At 50.2% G+C, this 16,083-nt stretch overlaps 1 protein-coding gene across 22 annotated transcripts in view; it reads right to left on the bottom strand.

The window, feature by feature from the left end:
- Window positions 1-829: 829 nt before the first annotated feature.
- DUS2 (dihydrouridine synthase 2) overlaps window positions 830-16,083 on the bottom strand; it is an 83,365-nt gene continuing 68,111 nt past the window's right edge. For all 22 annotated transcript variants that reach the window (XM_078357528.1, XM_078357519.1, XM_054248856.2 and 19 more), the window contains 9 exons: window positions 11,141-11,206; window positions 10,900-10,970; window positions 9,371-9,457; window positions 8,413-8,581; window positions 5,708-5,829; window positions 4,314-4,463; window positions 3,124-3,211; window positions 1,636-1,709; window positions 830-1,400 (listed from right to left, as the gene is read on the bottom strand). In XM_078357528.1, the coding sequence (XP_078213654.1) occupies window positions 1,163-1,400; window positions 1,636-1,709; window positions 3,124-3,211; window positions 4,314-4,463; window positions 5,708-5,829; window positions 8,413-8,581; window positions 9,371-9,457; window positions 10,900-10,970; window positions 11,141-11,206 (1,065 nt within the window). In that variant the 3' untranslated portion in view covers window positions 830-1,162. The remainder of the gene's footprint in view (window positions 1,401-1,635; window positions 1,710-3,123; window positions 3,212-4,313; window positions 4,464-5,707; window positions 5,830-8,412; window positions 8,582-9,370; window positions 9,458-10,899; window positions 10,971-11,140; window positions 11,207-16,083) is intronic.

The raw sequence follows: 16,083 nt of genomic DNA, 5'->3' as shown, positions 1-16,083 counted from the left end.
AGAGGCCTCACCCACCAAACCCTTGACTCAGAGGCCAGCAGGGCAGGGGCTGCTGGCTGGCACAGGTGCCTGATCCTGTTAAGTTGCCACAAAACAGTGAGGCTCTGACACAGGGGAGATGTGGGAGATACAGCCTTGACCCAGAGGGGAATCCTCCCCTCCTCACCACACCAATACAACCTGGAAAAAGGGATGAGAAGCAGCATGTTTACAGCTGAGGAAGCGGGGGCAGGATAGGGCAGGGACCTTTGGTCAGAACGCCCCTCCCAGTAAGCGGGGGAGGCCCCATGAGATGCGGTAGCCGTTTGTTTGCTTCTCACTGCCAGGAGGAAATTAAAGAGAATCTGCCACTTCCTTCCGCCCCAAGTGGGATGAGGAAGGCGGGGGACGGGAGGGACTGTGTGGTGTGATCTGCCAAACATAAGGGCCCCAAATTGCTGTCATCAGCAGCCTCCGGTGCCCCACTGCCCAGGGCAGGTACCTCATCAAGTCTGAGCTCCAGGCAGCTGTCAGGCTTAAAGGAGACTCTAGGGATCAGACCAACACTCTCCACCCCACTGGACTAGTCCCTTACTGGGGCACCAGTTGTCCTGGTCCTTCCTCCAGATCCCATCTCACCTCTCATCAGGACAGACAATTGGTGCCCAGTGCCTTAGGTGTACAGTCAGTAGAATGAGCTTCTTGGGCCTTCCTGGCTTGGCTCCAGTCCAGTGATACCCCATTTCCCACTTCCACCAGACCCAGAGAGATGGGCAGGAGATAGACTTTTGGAAGCTTTAGCTCTGCACAGAGGGTGGGAGTAGAATAATCATGCCAAGACACAAGCCCATTTATGAAGATGCCCAAGGCTAAAGCAGCCAGCCATGGGTGAGGGTAGGGGGTGTCTTTATTGCACAATACCAATGTCAGGTTGGGGAGGGGCCACCTGAAAAGCTCCTGTTTTCAAGGGGAACTTGACTCTGTCACTCAGATCCACCAAAGGAGCCAGGATACACCCTTGGGCGGCCCCAGGTCCATGCTTCAGGCTGATAGCCCCTGCTGGGACATCTACCTCCTGCCAGGCAAGACCAGCAAATTGTTCAACAGCATCTGGTTCATGCTGTGGTATCCACAGCCACCTTAGCACCAGACCATGGAGGGGTGACTAGGGCAGGAAGAGTAGTCACCAGCCTTCCAGGAGGCTCTCTTCACCACTTCCCAAGGCCACAAAGGGCTTCTTGCACAGCTCCCCAGGTTGTGCTAGCTCCTGAGCTCTGGAGCCCCCACAGTCTTGGTCAGGAGCCTCCCTCTTTCGCTTGTGCAAGAAAGGGTTCTCCTCACCCAGCCGACCCTCAGGGAGGCCCTGGCTCCGCAGACAGACGATGGCCGCAGCCTGCTCCGCCAGTTTCTTGGACTTGTCCCTGGGCAGATGAAGCAGAGGGCAATAAGGCATGTAGGCAGGGTGCAGGGCTGTGAGGCCTGACTCTACACACCGTTGGCAGATTCTGACAAAACTGAGTAAGGGGTCACCTTCCAGGGATGCCACTGCCCACATATACCATCTGCCCAACCCTCCTATGACAATGCTGGACAATGGGCAGAATGCCCACTCTCCTCCCCACCCCAAGCCTCCTTCCCTATGATGAGGAAACTTACCACAAGGTAGACTGATACTTTTGTTCAGCAACGGTGACAATAGAAGAAAACAGGCGGTCTATAGGGCGTTGAACCTGGTACAAAGATTAAAGGAAACACATGGCCTGAGAAATGAGCTCTGGAAGCCAACCTGCTGGGGTCAAATTAAAGGCAGATAAAAGGAAGTATTTCCAACCTAAGTCAAATGAAGGCTGCCTATATCACATGCTCCTCCCAAGCAAAAGTGTCCAGTGCAGAAAGGCACATGTACAAATAGACAACGACCTCAAGCATCTGGAGCTGTCATGGACCTGAACAAAGGCCAGGAGAGCCTTTAGCTACACATGACTACAGAGCCTCCTGCTGACAGCTGGATAGGCCAGGTCCCCAAAACAAGGAGTCACCAGATGCCAAAAGGGTGAGAAGGAACAAGCTAAGAGCAGAGAAGGCACACCTGGCAGAGGGACCAGGTGACATGGCTGGGGCAAAGGGCTTCGGGCATGAAACTGGAAGGAGAGAGGCACATGGGAGGGTCTCAGGCTGTGTGCTGAGGTGCTGGCTTGATTCTACAGACACCTGGGGAGCTGCTGACTTGAGGAAACAGAGGTTAGATTTGTTTTGGAAAAGTCACTATGGCAGGAGAACAGACACAACCCCCAGAGGTATAAGCCTTGAGGCCAGAAGATGATTCCAGATGAGGCAGAGCAGCCTAAGGAAGGCAAGGCCATGAAGACCAAAGGAAGTGAAGCAAGACTATCTCACGGTTTCCACCCCAAGGGCACCACATCTGGGGCCCAATTTTGTGCTCCACTGGCTGAGGTCTGATTCAAAGACATGTCTGGGCCGGGCACAGTGGCTCATGCCTATAATCCTAGCACTTTGGGAGGCCAAGGCAGGTGAATCACCTGAGGTCAGGAGTTTGAGACCAGCCTGACCAACATGGTGAAACCCTGTCTGTTCTAAAAACACAAAAAATAAGCCAGGCATGGTGGTGTGTGCCTGTAATCCCAGCTACTTGGGAGGTTAAGGCAGGAGAATTGCTTGAACTGGGAGGTAGAGGTTGCAGTGAGCTGAGATCATGCTAATGCACTTCAGCCTAGGCATCAGAGTGAGACTCTGTCCCAAAAAAAAAAAAAAAAATCAATTAAATAAAATTTTTAAAAAATTAACATTGGCTGGCTCATGCCTTATAATCCCAGCATTTTGGGAGGCTGAGGAGGGAGGACCACTTGAACACAGGAGTTTGAGACCAGCCTGGGCAACAAAGCAAGACCATATTTCTAAAAAAAAAAAACTAATTAGACTCTGATTTAAAAAAAAAAAGACATGTCTGGCTGAATTGGACAATAGGCCACTATAAGAGAGTGGGGCTATCAGCAACTGAACTGGACACCAGCAGTTTCTCCATGCCTACAGAGGGCAAGGCCAGGCCCTAGCCTGGCAAGTTGAGGGCATAAGCTGTGGGAGCGCCATAGCTGGCTGCAGGGCAGGACATAGCCAGGAACTCACCGTTTCATACATGGGCTGTGGCAACTTCTCCCTCCGGCACCACTCTAGCAGGCACATCTTGGGGGTGATCTGGGCTGAGTATGCTCTCCTGGGGAAAGGAAGGGAAGCAGGTGGGGCTCACCCACCATCACCACTCCCTCAGTCAGCGCACTACTCAGCCCCTGATAGGTGCAGCAGAAACTAGAGGAACTGAGATACCAAGCTGCTGCCTTAAGGCTTCTATACCTACTCCCATAGGCTCCCATTCCTGTCCCCCCAGCAGCTTGGACCTGGGTTTTATTTAAAGGGAAAATAAATTTTGGCATATTTGAGAAATTGTGGGGAAAAGGGAGAATGAACTCCCAATACTCTGAGGTCCAGCCTGGAAAAATAATCTTCAACATCTGAGAAGGAAGCCTGACACTCAAGACAAGATCAGTAGGGAGTGGGTGGAAGTGGGCAATGGAGGTGACCAGACAATGGTCTCGGGGATCTTGCTCAGAGTCCACCCTGATTACTCCTGCCAAGGGTCAGGATCATCTGCTGAGGCCACGGACACATGGAATCTGGTTTCAGAGTCAGTCTGTGACAAGGTAACACAGTGACACGGTAGGAAGGGCCATATTCCAACTTCCCAGCTGGAACTCTCCCTGCCATCTGACTGCCCAACAGCTATCCCTACCGCCCCAAACCCCCACACCCCTGCCAGACAAAACTGGCTCCTGTCTGGTCCTGGGGACTGCAGAAAGGCTCAGATCCCAGAAGAGGGCACCATTCAAAGCTGGGTCACCATCTGAGGCATAAGCAGCTTGAAAGGGCGCCACAGGGCTGTGGGCAGGGGCTGCAGAGCCAAATGAGGGCTAGGGTCCTTCTGCTGTTGAGGAGCTCCATGCAGCAGCCAGCTCCTCAAGGCCCTGGAAAAGCACAGACTTTCAGGAACAGGAGACAAGTTCCCCCTGCCCTAAGTTGTGGGAGGGAGTGAGTTAGGGGAAAAGTAGAGTTCAGACACTGAACTTGGGATAGGCTTTCAGGAACTATTGTCCCTGTAAGCACCTTCTATGGGATGCTGCAAATTAAGAACAAGTTTCCAAACCAAGAAGACCTGTGGTCCCTACGTTTGACATTAAGCACATATAGCAGACAGTTTGCTGGCCTAGTGAACCCCAAGGGTGCTGGCCCCAGCCCAAGCTGAAGCCAAGCTGGAGACCTACCGGTCAAACTTGACAGCCATCTTAATGACACCAGAGGTATCTTCAGCTGGCTCCCCAGTCTCCTCTGAAGTCCTGGCTGAGAGCTTGGCCCTCTGGGCATCCAGCTCCTGTGTCGTCTCCTCATAGAAGGCACCAAGGCCAAAGGCCTCACTAAGGAGGAAGAGACAGATCAGGGCAAACACTTCAGTGGAGCCAGCATCCAGGCTACTGCAGAAACCCAGGGCCCCACCACTGAGCAACTCCTCTACCATATACACCACACCACCACTGGGGCCTGGCCATTAGAATGTGCCTCCTGCCCAGCCCTGGGATCACCCTGGACTAGAAGATGGAAAGTGAATGTGAACCCAAGTGTAGACACTGGAGGGAAGCTGGGCTGGGTAGCAAGTTTGTAAAGGTCACCCCCACCACCTGCAGTCTCTCTCCTGAGGAGGAGCACACAGATGATGTCCCCAGCCAGCCATGACTGAGTTGACCAATGCTGATCAAGCACATGGGCCCATGGGAGGAAGAGACAGAGGCCTGACCACTGAGTGGTTCCCCACTTCCTGCCTAGCCACGAGCAGTTATACATGGTTTTCAGCTGACACTGAGGTACCACCCAGAGCTACAGAGTTATACTTTTTCTCTTGAGCTTACAAGGCACCTGGGTCAAACTGATTAAGCTATGTGGGGTAGGGATTAAACCAATGCCATAAGCCAAGGGTGGAAGGAGGGTTCTAGCAAGGGTTTTTTCCTTCTAGGAAACATCTTAAGGGCTGGAAGACTCAAGCGAAGATGGATACTTGATGGCAAAAGTGGTTCAGAAAGGCATCTATGAAAGAGGGAGGCTATAGATCACTCACGTGAGAGGGAGAGAGCCTTCCAGGCAGAGGACCCATTACAAACACAGGTGTGGAGGTCTGGAAGCAGACAGGTAGACAGGGAGCTGTGGGAGTAGTGGCTAGGCCAGCTTGTGAAGGGCCTTACGTGTCAACCATATGAGCTAGAGCTGCACCTGATCTAGAGGACCAAAGGGTGGCCTCTCAAACTGTAGGGTTATGGGTGTGACTGCAGGCTCAAGCCAGAGGTTCCATTCTACAGCCCAATTCTTCTGACCACTGGTTCCTGGTGGCCTGGCCTGTGACCATCCCATTTATGGAAAGACCCTTCCTTTGCATTCTTCTATCCTCCTAGTGCCCTGGTTCCCAGAACTCTGCTGATCCGTCCAGGGAGGGGACACTTCAAAGCTTTCAAAGAATCCTCTTCTGGGAGGCAAAGCTATACCATCACTCCACTCCTCTACATCCACATCCAGAAGCTGTGTCCCTGGTCCCCTAGTGGAGTCAGCTTAGGGCTCAAAGTCAAACCTGGGCAATGTACACAAGGACAGATGGACATCTCGTGCCTCTTACCAAATTTCCCGGGAAGACTGGGCAGCATGGAGCAACCTTCCCTGGGGAGACTCCAACTGTTCTCGTAGCATCTGGCACAAGCAGTACTTAGTGTTGGTATAGTGGTTGTCATACTGCACCGCCTGAGAGAAGAAATGACTCACCTGATGCCCAGGCAGGCTCTAAGGCCTGAGCTATGCTCTGATGGCATGGAAAGGGGTTCCAAGAAGGCATCAGATTTGCGTGTGCAGCCAAGGCAATGGGACCCCCATAAGAAGAACCACCACTGGCCAGGAGCAGTGGCTCACATCTGTAATCCCAGCACTCTGAGAGAACAATGCAGGAAGAGTGCTTGAGGCTAGGAGTTCAAGAGCAGCCTGGGCAACATAAGACTCAACTCTACAAAAATTAAAAACAAAATTAGCCAGGCATGTTGGCACACACCTACTGTCATAGCTACTAGGGAGGCTAAGGCAAGAGAGTTGCTTGCACTCACGAGTTTGTGGCTATAGTGAGCTATGATCATGCCACTGCACTGCAGCCTGGGCAACAGAGCAAGACCCTTTCTCTAAACAAACGACAAAAAAAATAGAGTCACCCCAACCTTGGCCATCTACTTCTCCAGATAGTAGTACAAAGCTTTAGGATCACAGCCAAGGCCCATGGTCAGGCGCACACTCTCCTGGACAGCCTAACTGGGGTCCCAAAATGCCAAAGCCTCCTCCTACTTCAGCCACCACAGAGGACCTACTGCCAAGTATCTTCCAGGGTAAGGAAGAGAAACACACCAAATTCTGGCATGGCAGGCCCAGTGCCAGGACAGCGGTGAGATTCTTCTATTCCTTCTCACCAGAAAGGACACCTTCCCTTCTACATCTTGAATGGCCTCTAACTTCCCTCTACATTGGTAAAGCACAGCACCATTTAGTTCACATGTGTTACTCATCACTACATTTATCTATACAAGTGTGGGGTGTAACTGTCACCATCACTCCACAGACTATGAAACGAAGGCTCGGGGAGGCAAGATGACTGCCAGGGACACCCACTGGAAGCTGGCTGGCTGGGGGCAGGGCAGGAGAGCACTGGTGGGTGAAGGTGGCCTTCCCCAGCCCTCCAGGACACCCTCCCATCCCCCACCCCCATGCTGCTCTAGTAACTCCACCTGGGCCTATGACTTCAGTGCCTGGAAAGGTGTCACAGCATGCTCGGGACAAAGTGGGAAGTAAGTGGGGAAGCCCCGGCTGGGGGCGGCAAGTCCTTGATTCAGCTTGTTTGGGAAGAAGGCACCTGGCTGGACCAGAAGCAGCCCTGCCTATGCTTGAAAGCCACTCCCTTTATCTGTGATAACACACCCTCTTGAGGAGCTGCCAAGGGATGGCTCAGCAGGAATGATAACATCACCTTTCACCCAGTGAGCAAGCTCAGCACTGCTCAGCACATCTTCTTGGCCATAGACTTGCCAGCTGGCCAAAAAGCTGGACAGCTGACCTGGGCTGGGGCAAGCCCTCCCTTGCCATGGAGCTATCCCAGACCACTGGAGAGCTGGTGGTTCACCAACTTGCCCAGCAGGACACCAGAACCAAGGGTGAGGGCTACAGCATTAAACAGGAGATAGGACAAAGGCTGCCCAGCTCTGGACATGGATCTCAGAGCATCTTACCATCATCCCAGCTTGCACATCCATGGGAACACTCACATACCATGGCAGCCACAGGTACTCCCAGGCAGGAATGAACCCCAGGACTGAAGAAGGATGGAACTCTGCTCTGGGCAATGGCTGTACCCTCTGCTCGACTCAATTCACTGAAGAATTTCAGGACCACTCACTGCCTCTTCCTGTAGACATGTGCAGCTGATCATAGTCCCACAGAGTTCCAGAGTTGTGCCAAAGAGACAAAGCAAGTCAACTCTTCATTTTCTTTTATAGGGAAATGTCATGGCACTACCATCGACCTCTCAATAAGAAGAAAGTGGTTTAGAAAAGGCCAATCCTAGCCTGGGCAACATAGAAAGACCTCATCTCTATAAAAAAAAATAAAAATAAAAAATTAGTTGAGTGTGTGAGCACATGCCTGTAGTTCCAGCTACTTGGAACGCTGAGGCAGAAGGATCACTTGAGTCCAGGAGGTCAAGACTGCAGTGAGTCATGATTATGCCACTATGCTCATGCTTGGGCAACAGAGCAAGACCCTATCTCAAAAAAAAGTTGTTCCCTAAATAGAGGGTTATGGTTAAAGCATTTGGGGAATCAACAATAGAAAAATTTTAGAAGTGATTTTCACAGATGAATCAAATCAGGTGAGAAATTTCTCAATGGCTCGTCCTGGCCGTGGCTGCTCCTGAGCCAACCTATAGGCACACATGCCTTCAGTGATGCAGAACCCAAAGTCCAAGTGAATGTGCCTTTGTATGTGCAGCATGTAAGAAAAAGAAAGATATATATCATGTGTTTGGGGCTCCAACAGTATCCTGGATCTAGAAGGTCCTTGCTGTGACCTGCAAACCTCTGGAAGCTTTAGGAAATGGTAGGGGCATGCCCCCCAGCATCCTCTCTTAGCACCACAGCTGGGGAGACCCAATACAGCAGTGAGCTAGTACAGCTTCACTACCTGAGCTAAAAAGAAAAGGAGAGGAACAGCAAGCGCTGGGGGTTCACACAAAGTGCTCTCTGCAGGGATGTGGTAGACAGTGAGAAATGCTTGTTTTGAAGTACAGAGACGTACGTATCTGATGTATTTCTGCATGACCTCCTCCAGGGGCCGCAGACCCTCCTTGAGAAAGATAGATGGATTCCACATGGCCGCTCGAGCCACCATCACGGAAGAGGCTGCTGTGGCTTGTCGAAAGTCCTCTATGTCCGAATACCGTTGGATGTGGTCATGAGATCCTCCACTGAAAAGCAACAGGAGGGTTAGGGGTATCCCGGTCATGGAACCTATCAGCATTTTCAGAAAAAGGCAACTCTCAGATCTGCCACTGATTAACAATGTGAATTTGGCCAAGTCCCTTCAGCTATCAGAGCTTCAATAAAGTGGAGATTAGAATCCATATCCTGGGGCAAGGGGGGGAAAAAAAAAAGAAAAAAAAGGGGGGGGGGCAAAAAAAAAAAAAGAATCCATATCCCATTATGAAGTTAGGAGCACTAACTGAGATAATATATGTAAAGTGCCAGGCACTTAACAGGTAATCCAGGAAATTTACTTTTCTTGCCCCTCATCTAAAACAGTGGCTACAGCCAGCCCACATCTGGAGACATGGGTCTATTACTGGGCTACTGGGGCTACAGGAAAACCCCCAAGCTGAATGAGCCACTTATATGTTCTCTGAGGGCTAAGTCAAAACCCTGGCGAGGGGAACAGACACCTTGGTGATTATGAGAGGAAGGAAGGAGGCCCAGTTGGGTCTTACTTTGCCCTCCCCGCAGCCTGCTGCTCCAAGAACCCCCTGCTCCGTCTCCATACATTTTATCAGGAGTCAGGTGGCAGCCGCAGTCCAGAGACAGGCATGCAGAGGGGAGGGTCTTAGGTGGCAGCTGAAGCAACAGGGTCTGGGGTCTTGTGGGAAGCTGTGTCCTTTCCAAACCACCCCAAAATGTTTCACTCTAGGGAAGGCTGGGCCTGGCTACCACCAGGCCCTTAGCTCTGTGAGACACAGAGTACATGATGAAGAAAGGGGGCTTACTTGGCTATGACAGGAATGGAGAGGGTATCAGCAATGGCTTTGATGACTTCACAGCTGACAGGATGCTGAGGTCGCTCCTCCCGCTTCCTTGGAGATAGAGAGATGGGCTGAGGGCTGAGGGCTGAGCACCAAAAGCCATGTCACCATTCACACATGGTTACCTCAGCCAAACCTTACTGTCCTTCCCACTGAACCTCAGGAAGGCCAGGTGGCCATGTGGCCATCAAAGACAGGCGGCAGGGGATGGCTCTCCCTGACCTCTGGAGAAGAACTGTGATGGGCAGGAGCAGCACAGCTCGATGCTGAGATGGCAAGTCCAGCTCTTGGAGGACTGCAGGTGAGGCCTGGCTGCATAGGGGGCGAGGTGGGTGGCCTAGCTCCCAAGGTCGTGTTGCTTTGCCCTGCTGCCTTCCCCTTGCCTCTGCCAGAGAAGAAGGACAGGGCCATAAGAGTGCTGCCCCTACTGTTCCAGTCCTGCCCTCTCCAAGGGACTGAGAACAGCTGCTGTTCCCAGAACAGCTGCTGCTCAGACTGGCCACTCCCACACAGCTGCCAATGCCAAAGCCAAGATGCACAACTGATCCTAGGGAGAGGCACCTGACACAGGGTAGGCCCATCCTCCTGGGAATTTAAGGCTGCAGTGAGCTATGATTGTGCCACTTCACTCCAGCCTGGGTAACAGAGCAAGACTGTCTCAAAAAACAACAATGAAAAGCAAATCAACACAGCAATCTGTCTATGATTATCAAGGGAGAAGTCATTGTTCAATATAACAGAAAGAAATTGAGGCTGGGCCCAGTGGTTCATTCCCGTAATCCTAGCACTTTGAGAAGCTGAAGTGAGTGGATCACCTGAGATTAGGAGTTCGAGACCAGCCTGGCCAATATGATGAGACCCAGTCTATACTAAAAATACAAAAATTGGCTGGGCATGGTGGAACACACATGTAATCTCAGCTACGCGGGAGGCTGAGGCAGGAAAATCACTTGAACCCAGGAGATAGAGATTAGTGAGCCAAGACTATGCCACTGTATTCTAGCCTGGGCAACAGAGTGAGACTCCAATGAGACAGAAAGAGAGAGAGAGAGAGAGGAAAGAAGAAAAAGCATGGACGGAAGGGAGGGAGAGAGGGAGGGAAGGAAGGAGAAAGAGGGAGGGAGGGAGGTTGGTTTTCTCATGAAGGTCAGAATTCCGCCATGTACTGGCTACATGGTATGATTTTGAGCAAATCACTCAATCTCTAGCATTTACACATCCTGATGCTTCTCCTTTCTCAGTCTCACTGCGTCTCTAAACCTCAGTACCTACCCACAACAGGCACTCCATGAATGAAACAAAGGCAAATGCAAGCCCATTCACGGTCTGCCTGCTCTCAAGACTCATAGGATGTCAAAGAGCTAGGAAGAGGTAGGCTGAATATGTAAAACAGAAATTGGCTGTCACTTGGGGTGACAGATCAATTAAGGAAGGATCACTAAGATGGGTGAGGATCTCCCTGGCAGTCAGTCACTAGAAAGGTGACCACTCACCTCCCATGAACCGCAATGGCAGCAATGCCAGTCCTCTCTATCCGCTTCACAAGGCTCAGGGTATCTTCTAGCTGAGGAAGAGGATCACACAGAAGGGTTACTGAAGCTCCTGGAAGGAGCAGCTGCTGGCTTCTAAAGTAGGCTCAACCCCATTCTCTCCTCCAAGGCTAATTTAACACCTCAAAAATCATTCACAAACCCAAATCCAACATCACCTTCAAATGTAACACACCATCCTTACCGATGGCAGGATGCGAATCTTGCAGGTCACAGGTCTGTGTGTCCCTTTAACAAGAGTGCTGAGGATCTACAGAGAGGAAAACACAAGACCACCTAAGTCTTCTGGAACAAACCACTACAGTGACTGTACTAATTAACTCTGCTACAGACTGTGCATTCTGGTGCATGAACAGTTTGTGTATGTGTAAATGCATGTGTGTGTTTGTTACACACATACACACATAAGCTCCATGAGGGAAAGGGCCTGTCTTTGTTCTACACTGGAGCCCCAGTACCTGCCTTGCACCTAATGGTGTATACATATTTGTCAAATATACTGAATGAATGAGTGAATGGGTATGCATGCTCACCTGTGTGCAGCTCAGTGAGCCTTTGCCTGGACAAATACCGGAATTATATGGAGAGCTGAAGAAATACAAACTCTTGAATTCCACATGTTATTTCCTGAATCAGTATCTAGGGGCAGGGCTTAGGAATGTGTGTTCTCAAAAGGCTCTGCCCAACACACTCCATCCCATCCTCGGTATCATTCTGACCTAGTCTTAGTTAAGAACACATGGCTGAAAATGAAAAAAATAACACATAGCTGACTGGGTGTGGTGGTTCACACCTGTAATCCCAACACTTTGAGGGGCTAAGGTGGGAAGATTGCTTGAAGTCAGAATTTTGAGACCAGCCTGGGCGACACAGCAAGACCCTGTTCCCTTTTTGTTTGTTTATTTGCTTTGTTTTGAGACAGGGTCTGGCTCTGTTGCCCAGGCTGGAGTACAGTGGCACAATCTTGGCTCACTGTAACCTCTGCCTCCCAAGCTCAAGCCATCCTCCCACCTCAGCCTCCAGAGTAGCTGGGACCACCATGTTGGCCAGGCTGGTCTCAAACTCCTGAGCTCAAGTGATCCACCTGCTTCAGCCTCTCAAAGTCCTGGGATTACAGGCATGAGCCACTGTACAGGGTCCATCATGTTTCTATTTAAAAAAAAAGAAAGAAAGAAAGAAAGAAGGAAAGGGCAAACAGCTTCTTTTTTTTTAAGATGGGGTGGGTTTCACCATGTTGGTCAGACAGGTCTTGGAACTCCTGACCTCAGGTGATCCGCCTGCCTTGGCCTCCAAAGTGCTTGGATTACAGGCGTGAGCCACTACACCCGGCCAAACAGCTTCTTTCCTGGGTGAAAACAATGTTCGCTGAGTGTTGTTCCAGGACTTGCAGGGTGAGGGAACAGGAAGGCTCCTAAGAGCCTGCATTCTTCTTTAGGGGAGTCAGATATACATGAGTGAAATTGGCAAAGGAAAAGAAATGTACCCAACATATTTAAAAGAGCTTATCACATAGCAATTGCAAAAGATTTCAAAGAAAGATCAAGATGTCATGCAAGAAAGTAACAGGGAGGTAGCAAGATGAGACCATACAAGAATCAGAGACAGAGAGGTGTAGATGACACTGCATGGCTGTGGCATTGCTATCTTCTTTCCTCATCAAAAATTTCAGGCCAGGCAAGCTGGAAGAAAGATGATCCCAAGAACCCTCTTCCAAGAACTGGATCTCTGTCTAGCAGAGCAGGGGGATATTTAAGTGGCTGCTGCCAGTTTTAATTCTAGACAGGCGGGGGCAGCAGAGAGTCAGGTTGCAAAAACCAGTAACGGAGGCCTTTCAGGGACAGGCTGAGGCAGGCCATGCCAGAAGACATCAGACCAAGAGGCTGGGCTGACAGACAGGTGGACAGCTCATGAGCAAGACAGGACCTGCTGGCCCCACTGCCAGGAACTACTAGGAAGGAACAGTCCCCAGGTGCTGCCCCAGGAGGCAGACTGGGCCTGAGGTCTTAGGGTCACCCTGGCAGGCCTTAAAGAGGCACTTACTTTTTAAGGGGGGGACTACTAGTTTCATCAAGAAATACTATAAAAATTCTCATTTTAATCCCATCCTTCATGCTCAAAGCAACATCTCTGAAAGGTTACTTTACAAGTGCTCACTTAGAATTCTCTGACATTTGTCAATTTAAGCAACACCAGCTGGTCTGCCAATTCTCTATCTTGTAGAACTTCCTTTTGCCGTATTTTATCCAAGTAGCTCTAAGCACTCTCTTCAGTATTTCTGTGTGTTTCGTGTGTGTTAAGGACTAGGAAGGAAATTAGGTAACCAAAACCCTAGCCACTTGCAAGGGTCACACTGAGGGGAAATGGCAACTAGAGACTGTCTACTGGCCAGGCTCTAGCATGAAACTCTCCTGAATACCAGCTCTCCAGATCCAAGTCTTTGGGAAGAAAGAATGAGAGACAGGTCCATATATGAGCAGAGGAACAGCACATCTACCTACAAGCGGGCCTGCCTCAATAGACCCACTGGCTAACTGAAGAAAATCAGATTCCTTCGCTCCCCTAGTTTCTGGGAAGTAGCAGATGAGAAAGTATAGGCCTGGAAAGCAGTGAGACCTGAGTTCAAGTCCTTGCCCTGCCAATTGTCAGCCATGGCCCAGTGTACACAAGGGGGATGCCCTGAGCACATCTGTAATCCCAGCACTTTGGCCAAGGCAGAAGGATCATCTGAGGTCAGGAGTTCGAAGCCAGCCTGAACAACATGGTGAAACCCTCTATCTACTAAAAATACAAAAATTAGCTGGGCATTGTGGTGCATGCCTGTAATCCCAGCTACTTGGAGACTGAGGTAAGAGAATCACTTGAACCCAGGAGGTGGAGGTTTCAGTGAGCTGAGATCACACCACTGCACTCCAGCCTGGGCGGCAGAGTGAGACTCCCTCTCAAATAATAAAAATAAAATGGAGATTCTTAATTCAGGGAGCATTTACCAGAGTTACCTGGTAGAAGCTTTCTCAAAGAGATTGATATCCCACTCTCCACCCCTATTCACCCAAGAGTCTGCAGAATTCTCAACAGATAGCATCCTTTGTTTATAACTGGGGTAAAATTAATAGTATGAAATTTGCCATCTTAAACATTTTTAAGTGTATATTTAGTGGCATTAATTACATTTACAATGTTGTACAACTGCCAACATTATGTATTTCTAAGGTTTTTCATAACCTCAAACAAGAATCTTTGAGAAAATTTCTAGTGGTGGTCCTGAGATACTCCCATAGATGGAACCATGGGCCTAAAACACCAAGCCTGGAAGGACCCACAAAGCTCTCACCCAGGTCACCCAATTTGCCAGCACAGTCTGGACCTGAACTGAATCCAGACCCTACACCTAAGCCACATCTGGCTCCATTGTGGAAGCATGCAACCTCCCCACCATGGGGAAAACCCCATCTATCAGTCCAACCTGGATCATCTAAATACCCAAACAGAGGAGTAGTGGAATGACCTAAGCTTCTGAGGTTGAGTGTAGCTCTGCTGCCACATGGATGAAATTTGCCTCATTCAAAGTGGGGCAGTAGAGAGGAGAGAGCCAACAGCCTGGGTCTGAGAAGAGAGGAGACTGGAGAATAACAAAAATGCCTGTGTGCTCATGTTGTGAACCACATCCTCCCTGCTGGGGCCCCCTCTCCTAAGTGTGGAAACCAATTTGACATCCACGATGTCTACTTCTACTCCACCCTGCACAGAAGTGTCTAACAGGAGATTTCCAAGTTGAGGTGCCTATTGACCTGATGCTTATGAACTACACCCAGGTACCTTTAACCTGAAATGCTACTGAAGAGGGTGCTAACACTAGAAGTCAGAAAAGACTATGGCTCACAAGCTGGCTATGCTTGACACTTATTTACTATATAATCTTAAATTATTTTCTCTCTCTGTGCTTTATTGTTCTTGATCAAATGGAGATAAATGCCAATCCTGTTTACTTTGAGGGGTTTCAGGATCAAATGAAAGGCACATTGTGGCCAGGTGCAGTGGCTCACACCTGTAATCCCAGCACTTTGGGAGGCCGAAGCGGGTGGGATCACCTGAGGTCAGCAGTTCAAGACCAGCCTGGCCAACATGGCGAAACTCTGTCTCTACTAAAAATACAAAAATTAGCCAGGAATCATGGTGTGTGCCTCTAATCCCAGCTACTCAGGAGGCTGACACAGCAGAATCACTTGAACCCTGAAGGCAGAGGTTGCAGTGAGCTGAGATCATGCCACTGTACTCCAGCCTGGGCGACAGAGCAAGACTCTGTCTCAAAAAAAAAAAGAAAGGCACATTATACAGGTACACTACAGATATAGTATCTCTGGCTACACATGGGAAAAATGAGAAGGCACCAAGCCAGCAAGCATAGTGGTCTTCCTATGCCCCAGAGCCTGCAGGACTGGAGGAACATGCAGGGTTGAGCTGCTGACACGGCACCCAGCACCAATGCCAGCTCTCATTGGTGGTGCCTGAGTCTCAAGTCACTCTAGCCTGGGAAGCAGGATGAGGCTTAAAGCCCAGACAGGCAAGTAGCAAGAGAGAATGAAAAGGAAAACAAAGAAGCTAAAAGGAAAGAGTTGGCAGACTGGGAGAGGAACACAAAGGATATGGATGGCATGGCAGAGAATGTCACTGACACACACCCTGACAGCTCACAATGCCAGGTAGTAAATGCCCCAGGGCCTCATTAAGCTAGCCTACAGAATCAACAAAGAAAGGGGAACAAAGAGATTAACTTCAGCTTGCCTCATCTGACGCTGATCTGGCCTGCTCTCCAAGGGCTGGGTTAGACTCTTGTCAGGACACAGGAGACCCACTCCTGTTCTCATCAAGCCCCCTGGGAGAGGCCAATCCACCCACATACATACAAACACACAGGGCCACTGAGCCTGTCCTCACCACAGGTGGCCTGGCCTCTGCTCTCAAGACCTTCCCTGAAGGAAGACAGGAGGTTCTGAGTCCTCTGGACCCCTGGCTCTTCGTTGACATGTCCCTAGCTCTGGGCCTTTTAGGAACTTCAAGCTTGCTGTGGGCTGGCTCAGGGGTTTCCAAACTGGGCTGCACGTCGAAATCACTGGGAAGATTTTTTGG

Source organism: Callithrix jacchus, chromosome 20, assembly GCF_049354715.1.
Source record: "Callithrix jacchus isolate 240 chromosome 20, calJac240_pri, whole genome shotgun sequence".
Classification (NCBI taxonomy): Eukaryota; Metazoa; Chordata; class Mammalia; order Primates; family Cebidae; genus Callithrix; species Callithrix jacchus.
The sequence above is the reverse complement of the archived record's forward strand: the minus strand, read 5'-3'. Positions and strand labels throughout refer to the sequence as shown.